Below are 23,179 nucleotides of genomic sequence, written 5' to 3'. Positions count from 1 at the left end.
GAATTTTAAATGAGACAACTCCGATGCAGTTGAAGTGCAGACTTTCAGCTTTAATTCAGTGGGGTGAACAAAACGATTGCATAAAAATGTGAGGCAACTAAAGCATTTTTTGAACACAATCCCTTCATTTCAGGGGCTCAAAAGTAATTGGACAATTGACTCAAAGGCTATTTCATGGGCAGGTGTGGGCAAGTCCGTCGTTATGTCCTTATCAATTAAGCAGATAAAATGCCTGGAGTTGATTTGAGGTGTGGTGCTTGCATGTGGAAGATTTTGCTGTGAACAGACAACATGCGGTCAAAGGAGCTCTCCATGCAGGTGAAAGAAGCCATCCTTAAGCTGCGAAATCAGAAAAAAACCCATCTGAGAAATTGCTACAATATTACGAGTGGCAAAATCTACAGTTTGGTACATCCTGAGAAAGAAAGCAAGCACTGGTAAACTCAGCAACACAAAAAGACCTGGACGTCCACAGAAGACAACAGTGGTGGATGATCGCAGAATCATTTCCATGGTGAAGAGAAACCCCTTCACAACAGCCAACCAAGTGAACAGCACTCTCCAGGGGGTAGGCGTATCGATATCCAAGTCTACCATAAAGAGAAGACTGCATGAAAGTAAATACAGAGGGTACACTGCAAGGTGCAAGCCACTCATAAGCCTCAAGAATAGAAAGGCTAGATTGGGCTTTGCTAAAGAACATCTAAAAAAGCCAGCACAGTTCTGGAAAAACATTCTTTGGACAGATGAAACCAAGATCAACCTCTACCAGAATGATGGCAAGAAAAAAGTATGGAGAAGACGTGGAACAGCTCATTATCCAAAGCATACCACATCATCTGTAAAACACGGTGGAGGCAGTGTGATGGCTTGGGCGTGCATGGCTGCCAGTGGCACTGGGACACTCGTGTTTATTGATGATGTGACACAGGACAGAAGCAGCCGAAGGAATTCTGAGGTGTTCAGAGACATACTGTCTACTCAAATCCAGCTAAATGCAGTCAAACTGATTGTGCGGCGTTTCATGATACAGATGGACAATGACCCAAAACATACAGCCAAAGCAACCCAGGAGTTTATTAAAGCAAAGAAGTGGAAAATTCTTGAATGGCCAAGTCAGTCACCTGATCTTAACCCAATTGAGCAGGCATTTCACTTGTTGAAGACTAAACTTCAGACAGAAAGGCCCACAAACAAACAGCAACTGAAAGCCGCTGCAGTAAAGGCCTGGCAGAGCATTAAAAAGGAGGAAACCCAACATCTGGTGATGTCCAGGAGTTCAAGACTTCAGGCTGTCATTGCCAGCAAAGGGTTTTCGACCAAGTATTAGAAATGAACATTTTATTTCCAGTTATTTAATTTGTCCAATTACTTTTGAGCCCCTGAAATGAAGGGATTGTGTTAAAAAAATGACTTTAGTTGCCTCACATTTTTATGCAATCGTTTTGTTCACCCCACTGAATTAAAGCTGAAAGTCTGCACTTCAACTGCATCTGAGTTGTTTCATTTAAAATTCATTGTGGTAATGTACAGAACCAAAATTAGAAAAAAGTTGTCTCTGTCCAAATATTTATGGACCTAACTGTATATACTGTATATAAGGGAGGATCAAAAAGTAAAGGCAACCCGCGATTAGATAGACATAACAGTTCTTTCCCTTCTCCACACAGTCTCCCTGTAGGTCGATGCACTTCTTGTATCATCCATCCATCCATCCATTGTCCAACCCGCTGAATCCGAACAGGGTCACGAAGGGTCTGCTGGAGCCAATCCCAGCCAACACAGGGCACAAGGCAGGAAACAATCCTGGGCAGGGTGCCAACCCACCGCAGTTCTTGTATCATTCATTCCACTAACTTCTTCATTCCTTGGGAGAAGAAGCTTTTCAGCTACTCCTGAGTCCATGTCTGTACCTCTTCCTTAACCTCATCATCAGAGAAGAACCTGCGAGTCTTTAAGTGGACTGAAGATGTGAAGATGTCTCATAGCGCTAGATCAGGGCTGTAAGGGGGATGTGGAAGATGTTCAAACTGCCTGCACTGTTACAGCTAGTCGCATGGGGATGTGCTTTGTCATGGAGCAGTAAAACTGTTTTTGACAGTATCCCTCTTCTTTTGCTGTGATTTGCAGGTTTCAGTGTTTCTCTAAGGATAGCACAGTGCGTTGTACATTGTCATTGTTCAACAATGGTACAATCCAACATCAGAGCATCCATTTTCATTTGATTTTAGTTTCAACTGGACTAATGACAGAATGCTGTACTGTGCATGCTCAGACTACCCATAAGCCACCATGAATGTGTTATATTGCATCAGCTTCTTTCTGTTACGGAAACTGTGTGATTTTCAATTTGCCTTTACATTTTGATTTACCCACATACTGTATACAGTATATATCTATAAATATATATACAGTACATATATATGTAAATTTATGTATATGCAAATCTATACTGTATTTAGAGAGAGAGATTTACAATACATGTACACCATGTAAATATGTTTTACTTTACTTGCAGGCAGCTAAAATGGCAAACTATGCTAAGTGTCAAAGACTCTGTGACGTTTTATTTGTCATGTTTGCCTTAGTCTTCATTATCACCAGACTTGGCATTTATCCAATTTGGTAAGTGAATTTTAAATTAAGATTTTCTTATATAATTGCATGCTTTTGAATGATCTGCTTTGCTTTACTGGTTTTGTTTGTGTCCTTGAATGTAATAATAATAATAGGGTGGCACGGTGCCTCACAGTAAGGAGACCTGGGTTCGTTTCCCTGGTCCTCCCTGTGCGGAGTTTGCATGTTCTCCCCGTGTCTGCGTGGGTTTCCTCCCACAGTCCAAAGACATGCAGGTTAGGTGCATTGGCGATCCTAAATTGTCCCTAGTGTGTACTTGGTGTGTGTGTGCCCTGTGGTGGGCTGGCACCCTGCCCAGGGTTTGTTCCTGCCTTGTGCCCTGTGCTGGCTGGAATTGGCTCCCCCGTGACCCATTGTTAGGATATAGCTGTTTGGAAAATGACTGACTGACTAATAATAATAATAAAAATAATAATGCATTTTATTTATATAGCGCCTTTATAATCACACTGTAAATATGCACAGATGCAGTTCTTTTATTCATTTTTCTTTCTTTTTTTTTTTTGTAAGGAAGGCAGTCGACTGAAGTCCTTTTATTTCTTTATTTATTGATTGCTTGCTTTGCATTAATCCATCAAGGGTTGGCTGCTGCCTTCCACCCAGTGCTGCTATGATAATCGTCTGCCTTAAATTAGATGAAGTGGCTTAGATAACGGATGTACAGATCAGCAGATGCAGTGTCAGGCTAGTGTGCCATCTGTATTGTATTCAGGCTTCTACACTGGGGACTAAATTTGTGCAAGACGCTTTACTGAAATGTCAAGAACCATGTGGTTTATCTGAGATTGCAGTATTTTCCACGTGGTTGAAGCTGATTAAATCGTTCAGACGAAGGAGAGAAAGAAAGGACTGAGAGGACGGGAAGAGATAAGAGGTGACATTTCTTCCCCTCTAAGGGAGTAAAAAAAAACAGAAAGCACATTCCCACTTTTTACTGACGGCTTATCTGCCAGTCATCATACTTAGCTTTGCTAAATTTTAAAAAGTCCTGCATGACCTTATGATAACTTACTTATGTTAGTATAAACCTTCATTCTTTATGGACTCACAATAATAGGCACAGCTCCAGGAACCTCGGTAAGCAGGACCCTAGTATGACCATAACAGACACAGGGTGAAAAATCAGCCTTGGAAGATTCTTGGAACTGGCGATGTTTATTGTTAAGCTTCTTGTAATGATGGGCATTATAAAAAATACTATATGAAGTAAAGAATTATTGATTCACTGGGACCTAAAGGCATCCCTTAGAATTGTACACGAGACATTAGAAGGACACTCATTCTTCACATAGAAGGAACCACAACCATGAATGAACGTGACGTCCTCATGCTGATATAGCAATGATGATCGCTGCACCAAACGTCAGCTTTCTGATTACAGTTTTCTGCACATTTGATTTGCTCCAAAGGATGGAATTGGCTGAGTCTTTGTATACAGCAGTATACAGTTAGTACTACATGGGTGTTAATATTAACTTTACAAAACAACTTGACTTAAACAATCATTGATCTTCAGTATAATGATAGCATCCAGAACTGATTAGGAACACGGCAAAATCACCCTAGGATAAATGTTGACTAGATAGATAGATAGATAGATAGATAGATAGATAGATAGATAGATAGATAGATAGATAGATAGATAGATAGATAGATAGATAGATAGATAGATAGATAGATAGATAGATAGATAGATAGATAGATAGATAGATAGATAGATAGATAGATAGATACTTTATTAATCCCAATGGGAAATTCACATTCTTCAGCAGCAGCATACTGATACAATAAATAATATTAAATTAAAGAATGATAATAATGCAGGTGAAAAACAGACAATAACTATGTATAATGTTAAATGTTAATGTTTACCCCCCCGGGTGGAATTAAAGAGTCGCATAGTTTGGGGGAGGAACGATCTCCTCAATCTGTCAGTGGAGCAGGACAGTGACAGCAGTCTGTCGCTGAAGCTGCTCTTCTGTCTGGAGATGATACTATTAAATGGATGCAGTGGATTCTCCATAATTGATAGGAGCCTGCTGAGCGCCCTTCGCTCTGCCACAGATGTTAAACTGTCCAGCTCCATGCCAACAATAGAGCTTGCATTCCTCACCAGTTTGTCCAGGCATGAGGCGTCTTTCCTCTTAATGCTGCCTCCCCAGCACACCACTGCGTAGAAGAGTGCGCTCGCCACAACTGTCTGATAGAACATCTATACAATTACAATTTAATATTTTGACTACTAAAGAAGCAGAACAACTCATCTTTAGTTAATTAATACTTCCACATCGAGCCTACACCATACCTACACTGTAGCCTGACGCACACCTCCTCCTCGGACTCTAAGGAGACCCCTACGACTCTTATTGGCCAATTTGGTAACTACTTTCGCCTTCTGCTGTTCTAAAATAAACACGGAGCAGATTGTCAATGAAGTTATTATTATTTTTATTTCACTGATGCCTTTATCCTTTACTAGCAAAATACCCGCTCTTCGCAGCGGCGAAGTACTGCTTTAAAATTTTAAATAATAAACTGAGGGAAATTACACCAATAATTATTTGTTAAGGATCTCTTTGTATACCATGTTGTCAGTTTGCCCCTCCGGTTGTAATATGACCAAGTTGTGCGCTGAGTTTACTCTTGAGCATGCAACGTATACTTGGCGATGTGAAAAGCAAATCAAGAACAGCAAGACCGCACCAGCTGCGGAGCTCAGCTCGGAGCGAAATTAAGTGAATGAAATGAGGTGAATGGGAGGGGAGATGATCACGTGACTCCAACACCCGCCTTAACTCTCCATCCCTCCACAAACACACAAACACAGTCTCTCGGATCCCAACTCTCCTTTATATAAAGAGATAAATAGCAAAATACCCGCGCTTCGCAGCGGAGAAGTAGTGTGTTAAAGAGGTTATGAAAAAGAAAAGGAAACATTTTAAAAATAACGTAACATGATTGTCAATGTAATTGTGTTGTCATTGTTATGAGTGTTGCTGTCTTTTATATATATAATATACACATATACACATATAAACATATATATACATATACATATATACATATCTACATATACACATATATACATATATATATATATACATATACACATCCACATATATATACATATATATATATATATATATACACATATCAACATATATATATACACATACATACACACACACATTTTTTTTTTTTTGTTTTTGCAAATTTACTAAAAATAAAAAAATTGAGAAAGCACATGTACATAAGTATTCACAGCCTTTGGCATGAAGCTCCAAATTGAGCTCAGGTGCATCCTGTTTCCCCTGATCATCCTTGAGATGTTTCTGCAGCTTCATTGGAGTCCACCTGTGGTAAATTCAGTTGACTGGACATGATTTGGAAAGGCACACACCTGTCTATATAAAGTCCCACAGTTGACAGTTCATGTCAGAGCACAAACCAAGCATGAAGTCAAAGGAATTGTCTGTAGACCTCCGAGACAGGATTGTCTCGAGGCACAAAATCTAGGGAAGGTTACAGAAAAATTTCTGCTGCTTTGCAGGTCCCAATGAGCACAGTGGCCTCCATCGTCCATAAGTGGAAGAAGTTCGAAACCACCAGGACTCTTCCTAGAGCTGGCCGGCCATCTAAACTGAGCGATCGGGGGAGAAGGGCCTTAGTCAGGGAGGTGACCAAGAACCCGATGGTCACTCTGTCAGAGCTCCAGAGGTCCTCTGTGGAGAGAGGAGGACCTTCCAGAAGGACAACCTTCTCTGCAGCAATCCACCAATCAGGCCTGTATGGTAGGGTGGCCAGACGGAAGCCACTCCTTAGTAAAAGGCACATGGCAGCCCGCCTGGAGTTTGCCAAAAGGCACCTGAAGGACACTCAGACCATGAGAAAGAAAATTGTCTGGTGACATAAAGATTGAACTTTTTGGTGTGAATGCCAGGTGTCACGTTTGGAGGAAACCAGGCACCGCTCATCACCAGGCCAATACCATCCCTATAGTGAAGCATGGTGGTGGCAGCATCATGCTGTGGGGATGTTTTTCAGCGGCATGGACTGGGAGACTAGTTAGGATAAAGGGAAAGATGACTGCAGCAATGTACAGAGACATCCTGGATGAAAACCTGCTCCAGAGCGTTCTTGACCTCAGACTGGGACAACGGTTCATCTTTCAGCAGGACAACGACCCTAAGCACGCAGCCATGATATCAAAGGAGTGGCTTCAGGACAACTCTGTGAATGTCCTTGAGTGGCCCAGCCAGAGCCCAGACTTGAATCTGATTGAACATCTCTGGAGAGATCTTAAAATGGCTGTGCACCGACGCTTCCTATCCAACCTGATGGAGCTTGAGAGGTGCTGCAAAGAGGAATGGGCGAAACTGGCCAAGGATAGGTGTGCCAAGCTTGTGGCATCATATTCAAAAAGACTTGAGGCTGTAATTGCTGCCAAAGGTGCATCGACAAAGTATTGAGCAAAGGCTGTGAATACTTATGTACATGGGATTTCTCAGTTTTTTTATTTATAATAAATTTGCAAAAATCTCAAGTAAACTTTTTTCACGTTGTCATTATGGGGTGTTGTGTGCAGAATTCTGAGGAAAAAAATGAATTTAATCCATTTTGGAATAAGGCTGTAACATAACAAAATGTGGAAAAAGTGATGCGCTGGGAATACTTTCTGGATGCACTGTATATATATATATATATATATATATATAAATATATATATATATATATATATATATATATATATATATATATATATATATATATATATATATATATACACAGACACATATATACATAAATATTTACATATCTACATATATATACACATATATATACATATCTACATATATATATATAAATGTAATTGTGTTGTCATTGTTATGAGTGTTGCTGTCATATATATATATATGAGCAACACTCACACCAGGGCGGCCGTGGGCGGATGCGTATGGTGTATTCACTCCATGTTATCGTGCATTGCGCTGTCACTGGTATTTTGATAAAAGAATTTGAACAACATATAAGAAGCGTATAAATTATTAAACAGTAAAACATTAACATTTAAGAAGTAAAGTTACATTAAGTACTACTGCAGTGCCTTCGGGTATACCTCATTTTTTGTTTGCCCATTACATGCTTAAATGTATACATTTTTTGGTGTACCTACCCGAGAACACGCGACATATAACCGAGCGTGGGAGAAGCATGGATTTTAAACACACGTTGAGTTCATCTGCTGGTCTCCCTCGTGAAATAGCTGGTAATGTTTGACTAAAATCTACAGCGAGTAAAACGACATTACCTCCTATTTTTTTTTTTTTACGATCTCTGAGATCTTGCTTTTTTCGGTTCAAGGCTTCATAAGCTCTTTTATGTTCTATGGTGTACTTATCCCAAACCATCATCTTTGAATGTTGCAAGACTTTCGCCTTGTATGTAGATCGGGGTAATTACATTCATTGCATTCCTAGTCTGAATCACAATCTGATTGTATGGGTGGTTACCTGGCACTGTAGGGTTGCCACCCGTCCTTTAAAATACGGAATCGTCCCGTATTTGAGAATGAAATTGCGCGTCCCATTTTGAATCAATACGGGACGGGATTTGTCCCGTATTTTTTTTATCATTTTTTTTAAAGCAGCGTCTCATGCAAATCATCCCACACGCATTTTATGAAGATGCCTCCTTTCCTACTTTTGATTGGGTAATACTTGATGTCATCGTTAGTTTGATTGGTCTTTTTAACTGTCCAGTGAGGAGGGCAGGTCTTTTAAGTAGAGTCTGCAAAGTGTTGGCACTGGGATGTGGCACCCGCTGCAGTATGCGTCCCTTATTTTTTTGTATTAAAAGTGGTAACCCTACCTGGCAGGTAACACTTATGTTTGGTCATGAAGTCGTCTAAAATCCGCCACGTGCCCTCTTTTAATTGTGAGAAGCAGATATATATAGCCAAATTCTCGCGCTTCGTTGCGGCAAAGTACTGCTTTTAATTTTTTAAGAAGAAAATAAAACCTTTTTAAACGGATCGAAAATATACCAATAACAATTTGTTAAGGATCTGTTTTTTTGTGAACCTCGCTTTTCACAGCTGTCGTGCTACGGCGTGTGTTTCGTTTATTTGACAGTATGTAGATCGTGGTAATTACATTCATGGCATTCGTTTTCTGAATCACAATCTGACTGTATGGATGGTTACCTGCCAGGTTACGCTTGTGGTTGGTCAGGAAGTCGCCTTACATCCGCCACGTGCCCTCTTTCTGTTCCCAGAAGCTGATCATAGAATGGTTTTAATAGTTTACTTTCAAATAATGCAAAGAGTATGCGACACGTGTTTCTCCCTAATTCTAGGCTCATCAGGCATACACACTCACTGCATCCCCTCTCGGGAATCGAATCTCTATCGTCAGCGCCAGAGTTGAAGCCCCTAACGTTGCGGTCAGCAAGTCGGCTAACATCCGCCATGTGCCGTCTTTCAGTTGCGAGAAGCAGATCATAGAATGGTTGAAACTGTTGCCCCTAACGTTGCGCTACGGCGTGTGGTTCGTTTATACCTCGTGTCTTCTCATTAAACTTTTATCTCGCGAATATGTTATTGCAATCTGCAGCGGGAGCGTTTCTATAAACTTAATTTAAACTTACGTTTTACACCGTGCTTTGTTTCCCTTATGAACATGCTTGTATGCTTCACTCGCTCGTTTCTTATTGTTTTGCTCCCTTCTCAATTGTTTAATAAATTTTTTGTTCTTCGCTGTTTGCGGCTCCTCCTTCATTTGTCCCTACTGCGTTCACAGTCTTTTCACGTGATTACGTGGGAGGCGTGATGACGTGACACTCAACTCCTCCTCCCACGGCCATCGAGCTGCCGTCCATTACAGTATATTGTGAAAAAAGAGGTTCCAGTTATGACCATTACGCGTTGAATTTCGAAATGAAACCTGCCTAACTTTTGTAAGTAAGCTGTAAGGAATCAGCCTGCCAAATTTCAGCCTTCCACCTACACGGGAAGTTGCAGAATTAGTGATGAGTCAGTCAGTCAGTCAGTCAGTCAGTCAGTCAGTGAAGGCTTTGCCTTTTATTAATTAGTATAGATTTATGTGAATTTCCCCTTGGGATTAATAAAATATCTATCTATCTATCTATCTATCTATCTATCTATCTATCTATCTATCTATCTATCTATCTGTCTGTCTGTCTGTCTGTCTGTCTGTCTGTCTGTCTGTCTGTCTGTCTGTCTGTCTGTCTGTCTGTCTGTCTGTCCAAGGCAAGTTACAACTTTTAAGATACAGTTGGTTACATTTCTTTTGGTTTTTCCAATTGGAGTGGAGGGAGATGAAGTGACCTGCTCAGGGTCACACAGATTCAGTATCAAATTTTGAAACCACAGTTTCTGGGGTTTGAAACCTTAACTATATAAATTGACCACCAGAAGGCACTCCAGCTCCTAAACTCCCAACACAACAGACAGCAGGCACAAGTGCAGCGCTACACACATTTTATTTATAAGAGGGAAACACTTTTCCTTTGTTCCTTCGTTTCCTTTCCTTCGTTTCCAGCATACACTATAACACTCTGCCTTCTTTCTTCTCATCATTCTCTTCTGTCTCCTCTCCTCCTGGCAAGTTTCATCCTCTTCCTCCGACTTTGGCTCCTCAAATGAAGGCAGGTGGCTCCTTATATTCAGAATCCTGAGAGTACTTCCGGTGTTGCATAATTGTGTCCTGGGAGCACTTCCGGGTAAGGTTGGAGCCCCATATAAAAGAGCTCAACAGTTCCTGCAGCACCCCCTGGCAGCACCCCCAGAACCAAACAGGGCTGAGCTGACAAATACCACTTCCCATGCAGCCCTGTTGGAATCTGAGATGCCATTAAAACCCCAAATAACAGATTGGGAGAGATAATGCCCTTCATAAGATACCCCTGCCGTTCTTCCATTTAGGATGTGTCCCGGCCATCCCTCACTATATATATATATATATATATATATATATATATATATATATATATATATATATATATATAATGTATCCATCCATCCATTTTCCAACCCGCTGAACCCGAACACAGGGTCATGGGGGTCTGCTGGAGCCAATCCCAGCCAACACAGGGCACAAGGCAGGAACCAATCCCAGGCAGGGTGCCAACCCACCGCAGGACACACACAAACACACCCACACACCAAGCACACAATAGGGCCAATTTAGAATCGCCAATCCACCTAACCTGCATGTCTTTGGACTGTGGGAGGAAACCCACGCAGACACGGGGAGAACATGCAAACTCCACACAGGGAGGATGCGGGAAGCGAACCCAGGTCCCCAGGTCTCCCAACTGCGAGGCAGAAGCGCTACCCACTGCGCCACCGTGCCGCCCCTATATATATATATATATATATATATATATATATATATATATATATATATATATATATATATATATATATATATATATATATATATATATATTGTAGCAGTAGAGCATATTAGTGCTCCCTTGAACCCCCAGGTACCACTCCAAACACCCAGTAAAAGTACAGTTATTATTTATTATATAATAAAAATGTGCACAAAGCACCCTCCACTCCACACTATTCATACAAATCAATAATCCAAATACAACACCAATCCTCCTCTCACAGACACTTTGCCACCCTACCTCCCAGCTCAGCTCAGCGTCTGGGCTTTCCCATAGTCCATTTATACTCTCCAACACGGAAGTGGCTCCAGCCCAGCAGTCCATGAGTCCTTATCACTTCCGGGTCAGATTGAAAGTCCTTTTCTTCAACCCAGAAACACATTGTTCCTTCTGGTCATATGATCATGACGTGTTTCCGGGTTATAGGGCATGCATAAGTCCTTGAGCCTCCCTGCAGCATCCTCTGGTGGGCCCCATGGTGTCCAGCAGGGTTGGGAATAAAAACTCCACTGTCCATAATTCCCTGCTGGTCTTTGGGGCACTCCCATGCCACAGGGAGGGCTCCATCTAGCGGCCTGGGGGTGCTGGCCGGGATAAATATGTATATGTATATATATATATATATACATATATATATATATATATATATATATATATATATATATATATATATATATATATATATATATATATATTATATACAGTATATATATATATACAGTGATCCCTCGCTATATCGCGCTTCGCCTTTCGTGGCTTCACTCCATCGCGGATTTTATATGTAAGCATATTTAAATATATATCGCGGATTTTTCGCTGCTTCGCGGGTTTCTGCGGACAATAGGTCTTTTAATTTCTGGTACATGCTTCCTCAGTTGGTTTGCCCAGTTGATTTCATACAAGGGACGCTATTGGCAGATGGCTGAGAAGCTATCCAGCTTACTTTCCTCTCTCTCTCTCTCTCTCTTGCGCTGACGTAGGGGTGTGTGAGCAGGGGGGCTGTGTGCAGCTGCTTCCTGAAGGACATGCTGTACGGTGCTTCGCGTACTTAAAAGCTCAAAGGGCACGTATTGATTTTTGACTTTGTTTTTCTGTGGCTCTCTCTCTCTCTCTCTCTTCATGCTCCTGACAGAGGGGGTGTGAGCTGCCGCCTTCAACAGCTTTGTACCGGCGGTGCTTCGCATACTTAAAAGCCAAAAAGCCCTATTGATTTTTTTTTTTGACTGCTTGCTTTGCACTCCTTTGAAAAGGAAGATATGTTTGCATTCTTTTAATTGTGAGACAGAACTGTCATCTCTGTCTTGTCATGGAGCACAGTTTAAACTTTTGAAAAAGAGACAAATGTTTGTTTGCAGTGTTTGAATAACGTTCCTGTCTCTCTACAACCTCCTGTGTTTCTGCGCAAATCTGTGACCCAAGCATGACATTCTAAAAATAACCATATAAACATATGGTTTCTACTTCGCGGATTTTCCTATTTCGCGGGTGGCTCTGGAACGCAACCCCCGCGATGGAGGAGGGATTACTGTATATATATATATATATATATATGTAATGTATATTGTGGCGGACGGCCAGGTTCCATGACTGGCCGGGACACCCCTTCGACGTATGCTCTGTGGGAGCAACCATGGGTTACTCAGTACCTCCCCCGGGACACTTGGTGGCAGCCTCCCTGGCTGATGGTGGTGCCTCAGCTTCCCGCAGGGCTGCATGGGAGATGGAGTTCTCCACAGCCCTGTTGGGATCTGGGGTGGCCGCCAGGGGGCGCTGCATAGGTCCCTGAGACCAGCTGGAGAAGTCTTCAGCCCCACCCGGATGTGCAACCCGGAAACAGGTGATCAAGCACCTGGAGCACTTCCAGGTGGGCTATAAAAGGGGCTAACAACCACCACTCAGTGGCCAGAGTTGGGAGGAGGAGGACGAAGCTTGATGAGAGGAGTGGTGGTGCCAGAAGGGAGTGTTGTGTTTTTGCTTGTGCTTTTTTAATAATAATAATAATTCTTTGCATTTAATTAGCGCTTTTCTCCCTACTCAAAGTGCTCAGCAACTGCAGGTTAAGTGCCTTGCTCAAGGGCCCAACAGAGCAGAGTCCCTATTGGCATTTATGGGATTTGAACCGGCAACCTTCTGATTGCCAGTGCAGATCCCTATCCTCAGAGACACCACTCTGCCACGACGTTTTGGACTGTGTTGTGCTTGTGGGGTTCATGGAGAAGATGTGCCCCACAGGTGAAGAAAATAAAGTCTGTATTTTGTTTTTACACGTGCCTCCGTGTTAGTCTGTGCACCTTATTGCTATATATATATATATATATATATATATATATATATGTGTGTGTATCTATATATATAATTCACTAAGCAAGGAGACAAGTAGCCGACCATGGAAAGCACGCCGGAAGGGGCGTGGATTCACTAAACCGCCAACAAGTAAGACGCCAATGGCGCACGCAGGAAGGAGCCATGCCCACCAACTCTTAGACCATTGGATACAACGAAAAAATCACAGTCACGCCCACCAACTCGGACGCGACGCCTCGATAAACATGCCGTCATTTCTGTTTGTCTGTGCCACATTCCACTTGCAGCTCTGAGCTACGTTGACTTTTCATTAGTCAACCTCAGTGGAATCTTGGTTCACACAGAGGCAGCGCAAGAGAGAGAGCCGTGCGCGCACACACACACACAGAGGCATACACAGGCAGCGCGCGAGAGAGAGACGCACACACACACAGAGGCAACGCCAGAGAGAGAGAGACAAGCGCACACACAGGCAGCGCATGAGAGAGAGCCATGCACACACACAGAGGCAGCGCCACAGAGAGACAGAGGCACACACAGGCAGCGCAAGAGAGAGCCGCGCAATCCTTTAAAACTGAAGTTAAAACACAATGAAGGAAGCAGTCTTTAAAAATCAATAAGCCCTGTGCCTCTTTTTCATTAGCGTCTCACCTGCTTCAGGCCCTGCAACAGTCGAGACGCTCTCTCTGCAGCTGACCTTCTCTGTGCCTGACTCCACTACTGTCAGTCGCCTGATTAAAAATGGCCTTTTGAATGTGAGCTATGGACCCGCTATACCACAGGAACACATTGCCTTCGAACCTGCTCTCGCTCACTCTAACGTACCGGCTTTCTCTCTCTCTCCTCACTCGCTCACACACTGCACAGGGGAGAAATGCCCGCAGCACGAGTCTACATGGTGAGTGCGATGATTATTTATTTAAAAATGGGCTTTTGAAGGGGAGCTGTGGACCCGCTATACCACAGGATCACCTGTGACATTGCCTTCACATTGTTTTCCTTTTATTTATAATCCTGTTGAGCAGATCAGACACCCAGGCAAACAACACTGAATAATCAATAGCTCCAACTACTTTGCCCACCCCCACTCCTCACCTGAGTCGGTTTCGTCTCTGTTCAGCAGTGTTTGCCAAACTCGGTCCTGGTGAACCCCTGTGGCTGCAGGGTTTTGTTCCAACCAGATTCCTAATCATTAATGCCGGTGAAACTCATCCGGGATAAGTCGGTTTTTCAAACGCAGCCGTGTAGCAGATTAGTCTAGCAAGATGTAATAATCCGAGATGAATGTGCGCCCTCGCGCTGAGTGAAAAGCCAATATATATTGAGTCTACAAAACATGATCACCAAGTCTTTGATAGGCTGCAACAAAATCATGAAAGAACGGGCGCATTTTTTTCACACAAGCTGAGTGGGTGGGTGTTAGTTAGTTAATTAGCAACTCGAAGGATTAAAAAACATTGAAAAAGCGGTGCGGATTGGTTTGCAGCGTGTAAAACAGTTTGTTTGTCGCGGATAATTTGCTATCCACACAGGGACGAACCGGGAAGTGAACCCACAATCTTCCATTGTCTCCTTACTGCAAAGCAGCCATAGTACTACAGCGCCACAAGGCAGTTAAACAATGCACCGGGCCACATGTTCATTTTTTCCCCTGTGCTTAAAAGACATTTAAAAACTGTTTCTCAACTGTGACTCCCGAACAACTCAGTATGCGAAAAGCGGCCAGAATCGCAAACAACAATGAAAACTCTACGTGACTCACAGGTAGTGATGGGCCGTTCTGTACTAAGGTTTCGACACTGTGTCGAGCTTTCGAAGCACTGCAGATTTTAATACTTGATCGAATAATGACATCTGTGATTTAAGGATTTCACATTTTCTTTCTCAAATGTGCTTACCTATATCATGGCAAAGTACAGGGATAAACCTTTATTTTCTGTCTACTCCGTTTTAATTAAGACAGACCAAACAAAACATTTAAGGCTATTAAATGTGATCTCAAGAAAAGATCAGGGTTAATTATAATACTAATAACAGGAGCGATTATAATGATACAGTGCAAAAGTAAATACTAATTGAAAGAGCCGGGAATGCATGAGGTGAGGCGTCTTATTTTGTTTAACTCTTGCTATCGTATAGTGCATTCTGCCTGTCGGCATTAGTTATATTTATATTTTTTAGACATCAGACACTAGAAGCTGCTGACGAACCCTTCTCTTCGTTGTCAGTCTGTAGCTACGAAAAAATGAAAGCAATACGACTTTTAACAGATGTCATTGAAGTGTATCATAAGTTTCTGTAACGTTAATGAAAATGGCCAGGAGGTGTCCCTAGAGAGGTGAGTGTCAAATGCTTCGAAGCTTCGATACGATTTCCGACACAATTGCTTCAAACGTGTTGATGCTTCGCGAGGCTTCACCCCGCCCATCACTACTCACAGGTTACTGAACGAGAAATCAGCAGACTAGCATGACGGATGGGGTGTAATGGGCGTCCTTCCCCTCTCCTCCGGATTTTTCAAATGTTAATTTTTTCCCTGTGCTTAAAAATCATTAAAAAAGCGGCCTGATTATGCGGCGTATGGTACGCCGCGGGTTGGCTAGTGTATATATATATATATATATATATATATATATATATGGGTATATATATATATATATATATATGTGTATATATATATATATATATATATGTGTATATATATATATATATATATATATATATATATATATATATATATATATATACAGTACTGTATATATATATAATATAATATATAACGTCTACGCATGGAAGTGTGTGTCTATCTGTCTTTTCTGTGTAAACAGAATAGTCTGGCATATTTTTGATTATATAAAGGTATTTGTGCTTGACCTACAATTCTGTCTTTCTTTGAATGTTGTGAACCACTACAGGCACCAGAGTGCCCCAAACCCCTGACACAACTTCGCAGAGACAAGTCCCGTTCAAATAAAATTTGATTTATTTGCACTGTTACCTTTCACAAGGGTTCATAAGCACAATCGCCACAACTCTCCACAGATTCTCTTTCGCTTCTTCTCCTCGACACCTCCCAGATGAGCTTTGTCCACTCCTACCCGACTCTGTCTTGCCTGGATGAGGGCGGCAAGTCCTTTTATATTGGCTAACCCGGAAGTGCTTCTGCCCTTCCGCCTACATGGCCTGCAAGCACTTCCGGGTTAGGCAGAAATCCCATGCCATATGGCTCTTTCATTTTTGCCGTACCCCCTGGTGGCACCCATGGTTCCCAACAGGGCTGACACAAAGAACTTCAAGTCCCGTAGTGCTCTGTGGGAATCCGAGGCACTGCTGCAATTGGCGGAAGCTGCCATCTAATTTTCTGAGGGAGGCAATCCATTGTTCTCCCCAGTCCTTCCATTACACAGGCCTCCCAGCTTGGTATTGTTCCTTGATCTAACCCAGCCGGGATGCCTGTGTATTCCTCCTGCACCAACATCCTCTGCTTCTATTCTGGGCCAAGAAGAGTGTTCTTTGTCCCGTTTCTTGAAATGGCATAGGGCTGGCCTTAAGGAAGCACCCTCCTTCCCTGCCAGGATACCTGCCTCTGCATATCGTCCATCACAATGTTTACATTTGAAAGGAGCCATATTTGAGAGATCATATTACGTTTAACATAACTAGTAAAAGTGAAAAACTCTTAAAATTTGACTAAATACAAGCAAGCCTAGGCACACATACTGTAAGTAAGTAGAGCAGATAACATTTTCAACAGTAAGACAAAAACTTTTGTGTCCAAATCGATATCCAGTGACTTTCATTATGGCAAGATTAATACCGTATATATTCACAGATAAGTCAGGACTTAATTTTACAGTATAATTTCTGGTATTTTATAATGTCGGTCTTATAAGTCAAATACGGAAAACTCACGCTATTGACCCAAGAGATTACGGTGTGCTAACGCCTACCTGAGAGAGCAACCACGGAGCACATGGCTTTTTTTTCTATGTGGGTGAGTCAGTGCGCTGTATCAGCGTGTGCTCCTAACCTCTCTCTGTCTCTCTAGTGTGCCACACGGTAATACAGTAATCCCTCGCTACTTCGCGGTTCACTTTTCGCGGATTCACGACTTCGCGGATTTTATATGTAAGCATATCTAAATATATAACGCAGATTTTTCGCTGCTTCGCGGGTTTCTGCGGACAATGGGTCTTTTTACTTCTGGTATTTGCTTCCTTAGTTGGTTTGCCCAGTTGATTTCATACAAGAGATGCTATTGGCGGATGGCTAAGAAGCTACCCAATCAGAGCACACAGTTAAGTTCCTGTGTGCTGCTGATTGGCTCAGCGACGGAGTGCTGCATTAACCAGGAAGTCTCATCTCACTCATTCAGCATTAACGTGCTCTTGCTACTGCATTCAGGGGATTATCACCTTCATCGTCATCATTTTTACTGCGCAGCATATTCATCACCATCATCACGTCATATATAGCTACGTGTACTTCGCTATACAGTAAGTGTAAACTTATCTACCGATTTCATATTGCTTAGCAGTTGTCCCTGTTATTAATAGAGTAAAGGGTGGGTTGTAAACAATACAGGGAGGGTTTAAAAACGTCCAAATACACGTTAAATAATTAAATAAATATGGTGCCCCTACTTCGCGGAAATTCAGTTATCGCGGTCGGCCTTGGAACCTATCTCCCGCGATAAGTGAGGGATTACTGTACACAAACTATTCCAAAACGACGTTTGGTCTGATTTGTGTTTTTTGTATCTCACACCCTCATGCACCTTTATCGTAAGAGCATCCCTTATCTATGATGGAACGCTCGATCAGAAGAAAATATGAAGCTGATTTTAAATGAAATGTCGTTGAAGCAATGAAAGAAATTGGTAACTGCGCTGCCTCAACAAAATTCGATACTCGAGTTCAGAACTGATGCGAGATTGGAGGACGCAAGAAGATGTAAAAATTAAGTGTCGCATTTTTGAAAAATCGGGGTCTGATTTTATGATTGATTTTTTGGGTTTCGAGACCCGACTTATACGCGAGTATATGGTAGATGGCTGCCCATTTTGGAATGTTCCTTTAATTGCGACTCCACCTCATTTTATTTTACAGTCTTTAGCTCTTGGCTTAAACTTTTTGATCTTGTGCTGGTCTGAAAGTTATGTTCTCATCAAAGCTTAGGACCTCCATAATGTCAAATATGATGAATGAAGTGCCTTGGTGATAATGTCTTATCTCTGTTTATTCCAGGATTTTAAACACAACCCTGTTTGAAAGCTGGGACGTTGTGGGACCCTACCCTTCCTGGTGGGTGTTCAACTTACTTCTCACCCTGCTGCAAGTTTTGCACTGTTTCTGGTCATATCTCATCGTGAAGATCGCATGCAAAGCCGTTTCCAAAGGGAAGGTAAGTTACTGGACTGAAATACAGAATGGAAATTCAAATTAGCAGCTCGCTCAGAACGAAACAAATAGAACAGGCCCGATTGGTTTATCTCAATTTTTTAGCTAATTTTGTTTTATTTGGATGTTCTTCTTTTTAAGCCTGCATATGCTGGGTTCATGTCCAAGTGTCTGTTAATGGTGTTTTCATTTGATAGCCACGAATCAGCCAGCTCTCTGGCACAAATAATAAAAAACACTTTAAGACTAACATCCTCTGAACCCCACCTTACTAATCCCGCCCCCCCATTTCTCATTTGCTATATATTGCCTTTGATTCCTATATGTCTAATCATTTTCCTCTGATGATGACACCTGGTAGGTTGTCGAAAGCTTCAGAATAAAAGACTATTTTATGGTATGTGATTCATTTTCTCCCTTTGTGGATTTCTATCTAGAAATATATACAGTATATGCACTGTAGATATACACATATACTTTATAGAGTGAAAGCTAGGGGGTGCCAGAGAGCCCCAAATACGAACACAGAAGACAGTCCTGGGTTCAAATAAAGGGTGTTTAATCCACAATACCTCAGTGTACACAAGCACAAAACATAGATATCTCTCCTCCAGTTATCTCTCTCCATCATACTGCTCTCCTCCAGTCACGTGTTGCCTTCTTTCCTCCCAGCTCATACTCACCTGGTGAAGTCCCTTTTATTAAGGACCCTGGAGTACTTCCGGTGACAGGGCTGTTACCCGTTGGAAGTACTTCTGGGTCACACAGAAGTCCTACATAACAGGGAGTACCTCTCCCTGCAGCTCCCTCTTGCGGCACCCACAGACCCCAGCAGGGATGTGCTGCCGGACTACAACTCCCAGCATTCCCTGCTGGTTCCCGATTGGGAGCTGATATTGAAGGCTGCTGCTATCTAACAACCGAGGGGAATAAATAAGAGACAGTCCTTCCCTCTCCTCTTTTATCCCAACCAGGGAAGGTGCTATGCACATGTCCAGTTGGGACGCCTGTCCATTTGTTTGGGGCTTCCCGCCTGGGTAAGGAATCATCTTCTTCTCTGGCTGGGATGTCCGTCCATCCATTAGTGAAGCCATGTCCGGGTGTGACATCTGTCTCTCTCTCAGCCGGGATGCCTCTTTATTCACTCGGGACCTCCTGTCCCATCCATCCTGTGTGCCACCTACACGGGATGTATATACTGTATATTATACATTAACAAAAATACACATGCTGTACAGCAAACGTCTTGTAAATGAAAACACATAACATCCTATGCATATTTCAGTAAAAGTAAATCTAATAACAGAATGAAACTGAATGAGGTCAGGTGAATTTGCATTACTGACAGGTTCTCATTGACAAAAAGAAGAGTTTCAGGCTTATCACCCGAGTAAAGGGAAAGCTGCACTACACAATCTTTTTGCGCTCAACCTTCTTGCATTGTGCAAATAAAAATGCTCTTGCTGCTTACACATACGTGTGAATACGTCCATTACTCATCTACCAGTAGGTAGGTTTGATAGGTAGGTATCTTGAGGGTGATAGGCTGGTAGTTACATTGCTAAAGAGAATCTCCAGTGATGCAAAATGAATTCCAGTATGAATGGGCGCAGCTTACACTTGGCCCTGGCATGTTGTACGCCAATTTGCTGCTTAGGCATAATGAGGAAAAACTGGCCACTTCTGATCCATTACATAAAAAATGTCACATTGTTAAAGTGGTTGCCATTGTTGTCAACCAAAAGTCAAGAAATGGTTGCCAGTTACCTCAACATGGTTTCCAGTAGCGACCTGGCCATCATTTATGGCAAGCCCTGGCCAGTATGTTGTGGTATAGAATAAATGAGGTAAATTAGTTGTAATCATATACATTAACCATATCTGATCTGTGTTTACCAAGTGACTATTTGACTTTGTATTCTTTCAAAGGTTTTTCCATATTTGTTGCACGTAAATTATGTTTATGTCATGAAACACACAAACCTAAAGGATTCGACATGGTGTTAAACTTACAATTCATTTTGTTTGTCAGAAAAAATATTTTCATATTGCAGTTATGTCAGGTCGTGTATGCTGACCATTGCATACTCAAATTCCAGTCAGAGAGGACTTTCTGTGCTTCTTTCCATCAGTGCAAACTCTCAAACATGGACTCCAAGACAAGTTTTTGCCCTTTTAAAAGATGATGCCTGACTTGGGAGGATACCAAAGTTGTCCCAGCTAAAACGTCTTAAGGCAGTGCATGAACTTTATATACTTATCAGATTTGAAGTGCCGGCTGTAAACGTTTATTTGCTGCAGCAGTGCATAACGAAATTTGCCCCTTTGTCACTTTTGATGGTTTGGTTTCATAGTCTTCTGTGTGCTTTATCTGCTGGAAACTGAAAAAAATCAGGTAAGGGTAATGCCACTGAAGCTCTTGTTTCATGATTCAGCCATTATTTTGGGTAACGGGGAAAGAGTTTACCTCCCTGAAATAAAAAGTGTGAAAAGGGCTAATTATATTCAGTATAATAAAACATTTTAGAAATTAGCCAGGGATGGGGCTTATGCTACGTCATGGAGTCGAAATTGCTATAACAATGAGTAGACAAGTACAGTCTTTGACTTTCTCACTGGTGGCAGAAACATAGGAGTCTTCTTCTTCTTCTTCTTTTTCTTCTTCTTCTGATTTGTTTATTCTTTTCCTTGTGCCAATCTGGAAGGTGAGGAAATGGAACCCGTTACACGTAAGTCAAACCCTGTGTGTACTTATTAAAATTAGGGGTCTGCAAAGTCAATCCTAGAAAAGCTACGGTGATTGCAGTTTTTGCTCCAGCCCAACTTTGTAACAACAAGTCAGTAATTGCTGATGTACCATTATATTGCTCAAGGAACATTTTTATGCTTCATTTTAGTGTTTTTTCATGTAAAGAACCCTCACCCTTAATTGCATAAGGAAACCTGGTGGTGGAATGGGGAAGTACAGGAGAGTGTATTGTAATAAACAGGCAACAAAATCATAAAGGTTTGGGGTTTTTCCGGCCCCGTATACTGTACAGTTAATAAATTTCCAAGGTCAGTGAATTTTGCATAAGCATACAACAGACAGCATGCATATGATGAGGGGGGACATTTATGGTGTGGGACCAGAAATAAATGAGTAGAATGCTGGGAAGGAACCGAGGTGTTGTATGGGAGCCATGACGTCATCTAAGGTGGACCAGGGGAAAAATAGTGGAATGTGGAAGTGGTGGCGTGTGGTTAAGGAATTCTGTGTAGACTATGGCGGTGTTGTTTCTGTCTTTCTACAAAAACAAAAGAAAAAGAGGTTAGTACCCTGCCTTTGTCCCCTGGCGCAATATACTGTATTACGCTGCTCATTGGGTCTTTACGCGGTTCCCTATGCGCGCGTGCGTGACAGTATACAGAGGAAGAGGATGGCAAAGAAGAAGTGGGATAGTCTGAGAGATGCAGAAAGTAGACAGGAGTACAAGGAGATAAGGCGCAAGGTGAAGAGAGAGGTGGAGAAAGCTAAAGAAAAGGTGTATGATGAGTTGTATGAGAGGTTGGACACTAAGGAGGGAGAAAAGGACCTGTACCGATTGGCTAGACAGAGGGACCGAGCTGGGAAAGATGTGCAGTAGGTTAGGGTGATAAAGGATAAAGATGGAAACGTACTCACAAGAGAGGAGATTGTGTTGAGCAGATGGAAAGAGTACTTTGAGAGGCTGATGAATGAAGAGAACGAGAGAGAGAAGAGGTTGGATGATGTGGAGATAGTGAAACAGGAAGTGCAATGGATTAACAAGGAGGAAGTAACGACAGCGATGAAGAGGATAAAAAATGGAAAAGCCGTTGGTCCAGATGACATACCTGTGGAATCATGGAGGTGTTTAAGAGAGATGGCAGTGGAGTTTTTAACCAGATTGTTTAATGGAATCTTGGAAAGTGAGAGGATGCCTGAGGAGTGGAGAAGAAGTGTACTGGTGCCGATATTTAAGAATAAGGGGGATGTGCAGGACTGCGGTAACTACAGGGGGATAAAATTGATGAGCCACAGCATGAAGTTATGGGAAAGAGTAGTGGAAGCTAGGTTTAGAAGGGAGGTGATGATTAGTGAGCAGCAGGATGGTTTCATGCCAAGAAAGAGCACCACAGATGCAATGTTTGCTCTGAGGATGTTGAAGGAGAAGTTTGGAGAAGGCCAGAAGGAGTTGCATTGCATCTTTCTGGACCTGGAGAAAGCATATGACAGGGTGCCTCGAGAGGAGCAGGTGATGTCTGCGGTAGGAGTGACGGATTAATTCAAGATGGAGGTGGGATTACATCAGGGATCGGCTCTGAGCCCTTTCTTATTTGCAATGGTGATGGACAGGTTGACAGACGAGATTAGACAGGAGTCCCCGTGGACTATGATGTTTGCTGATGACATTGTGATC

At 42.2% G+C, this 23,179-nt stretch overlaps 1 protein-coding gene across 2 annotated transcripts in view; it reads left to right on the top strand.

Moving 5' to 3' along the window:
* The window catches only part of cers6 (ceramide synthase 6), a 215,348-nt gene that overhangs the window by 183,120 nt on the left and 9,049 nt on the right, over positions 1-23,179 (top strand). The window contains exons 8-10 of one of the 2 annotated variants that reach the window (XM_028806360.2): positions 2,519-2,625; positions 18,606-18,762; positions 21,464-21,487. In XM_028806360.2, coding sequence (XP_028662193.1) covers positions 2,519-2,625; positions 18,606-18,762; positions 21,464-21,487 — 288 coding nt within the window. The remainder of the gene's footprint in view (positions 1-2,518; positions 2,626-18,605; positions 18,763-21,463; positions 21,488-23,179) is intronic. The other variant, XM_028806361.2, reaches the window with a different exon arrangement.

This window comes from Erpetoichthys calabaricus, chromosome 8 (assembly GCF_900747795.2).
Source record: "Erpetoichthys calabaricus chromosome 8, fErpCal1.3, whole genome shotgun sequence".
Classification (NCBI taxonomy): Eukaryota; Metazoa; Chordata; class Cladistia; order Polypteriformes; family Polypteridae; genus Erpetoichthys; species Erpetoichthys calabaricus.
Note: the sequence above shows the minus strand (reverse complement) of the source record. Positions and strands in the feature narration are given on the sequence as shown.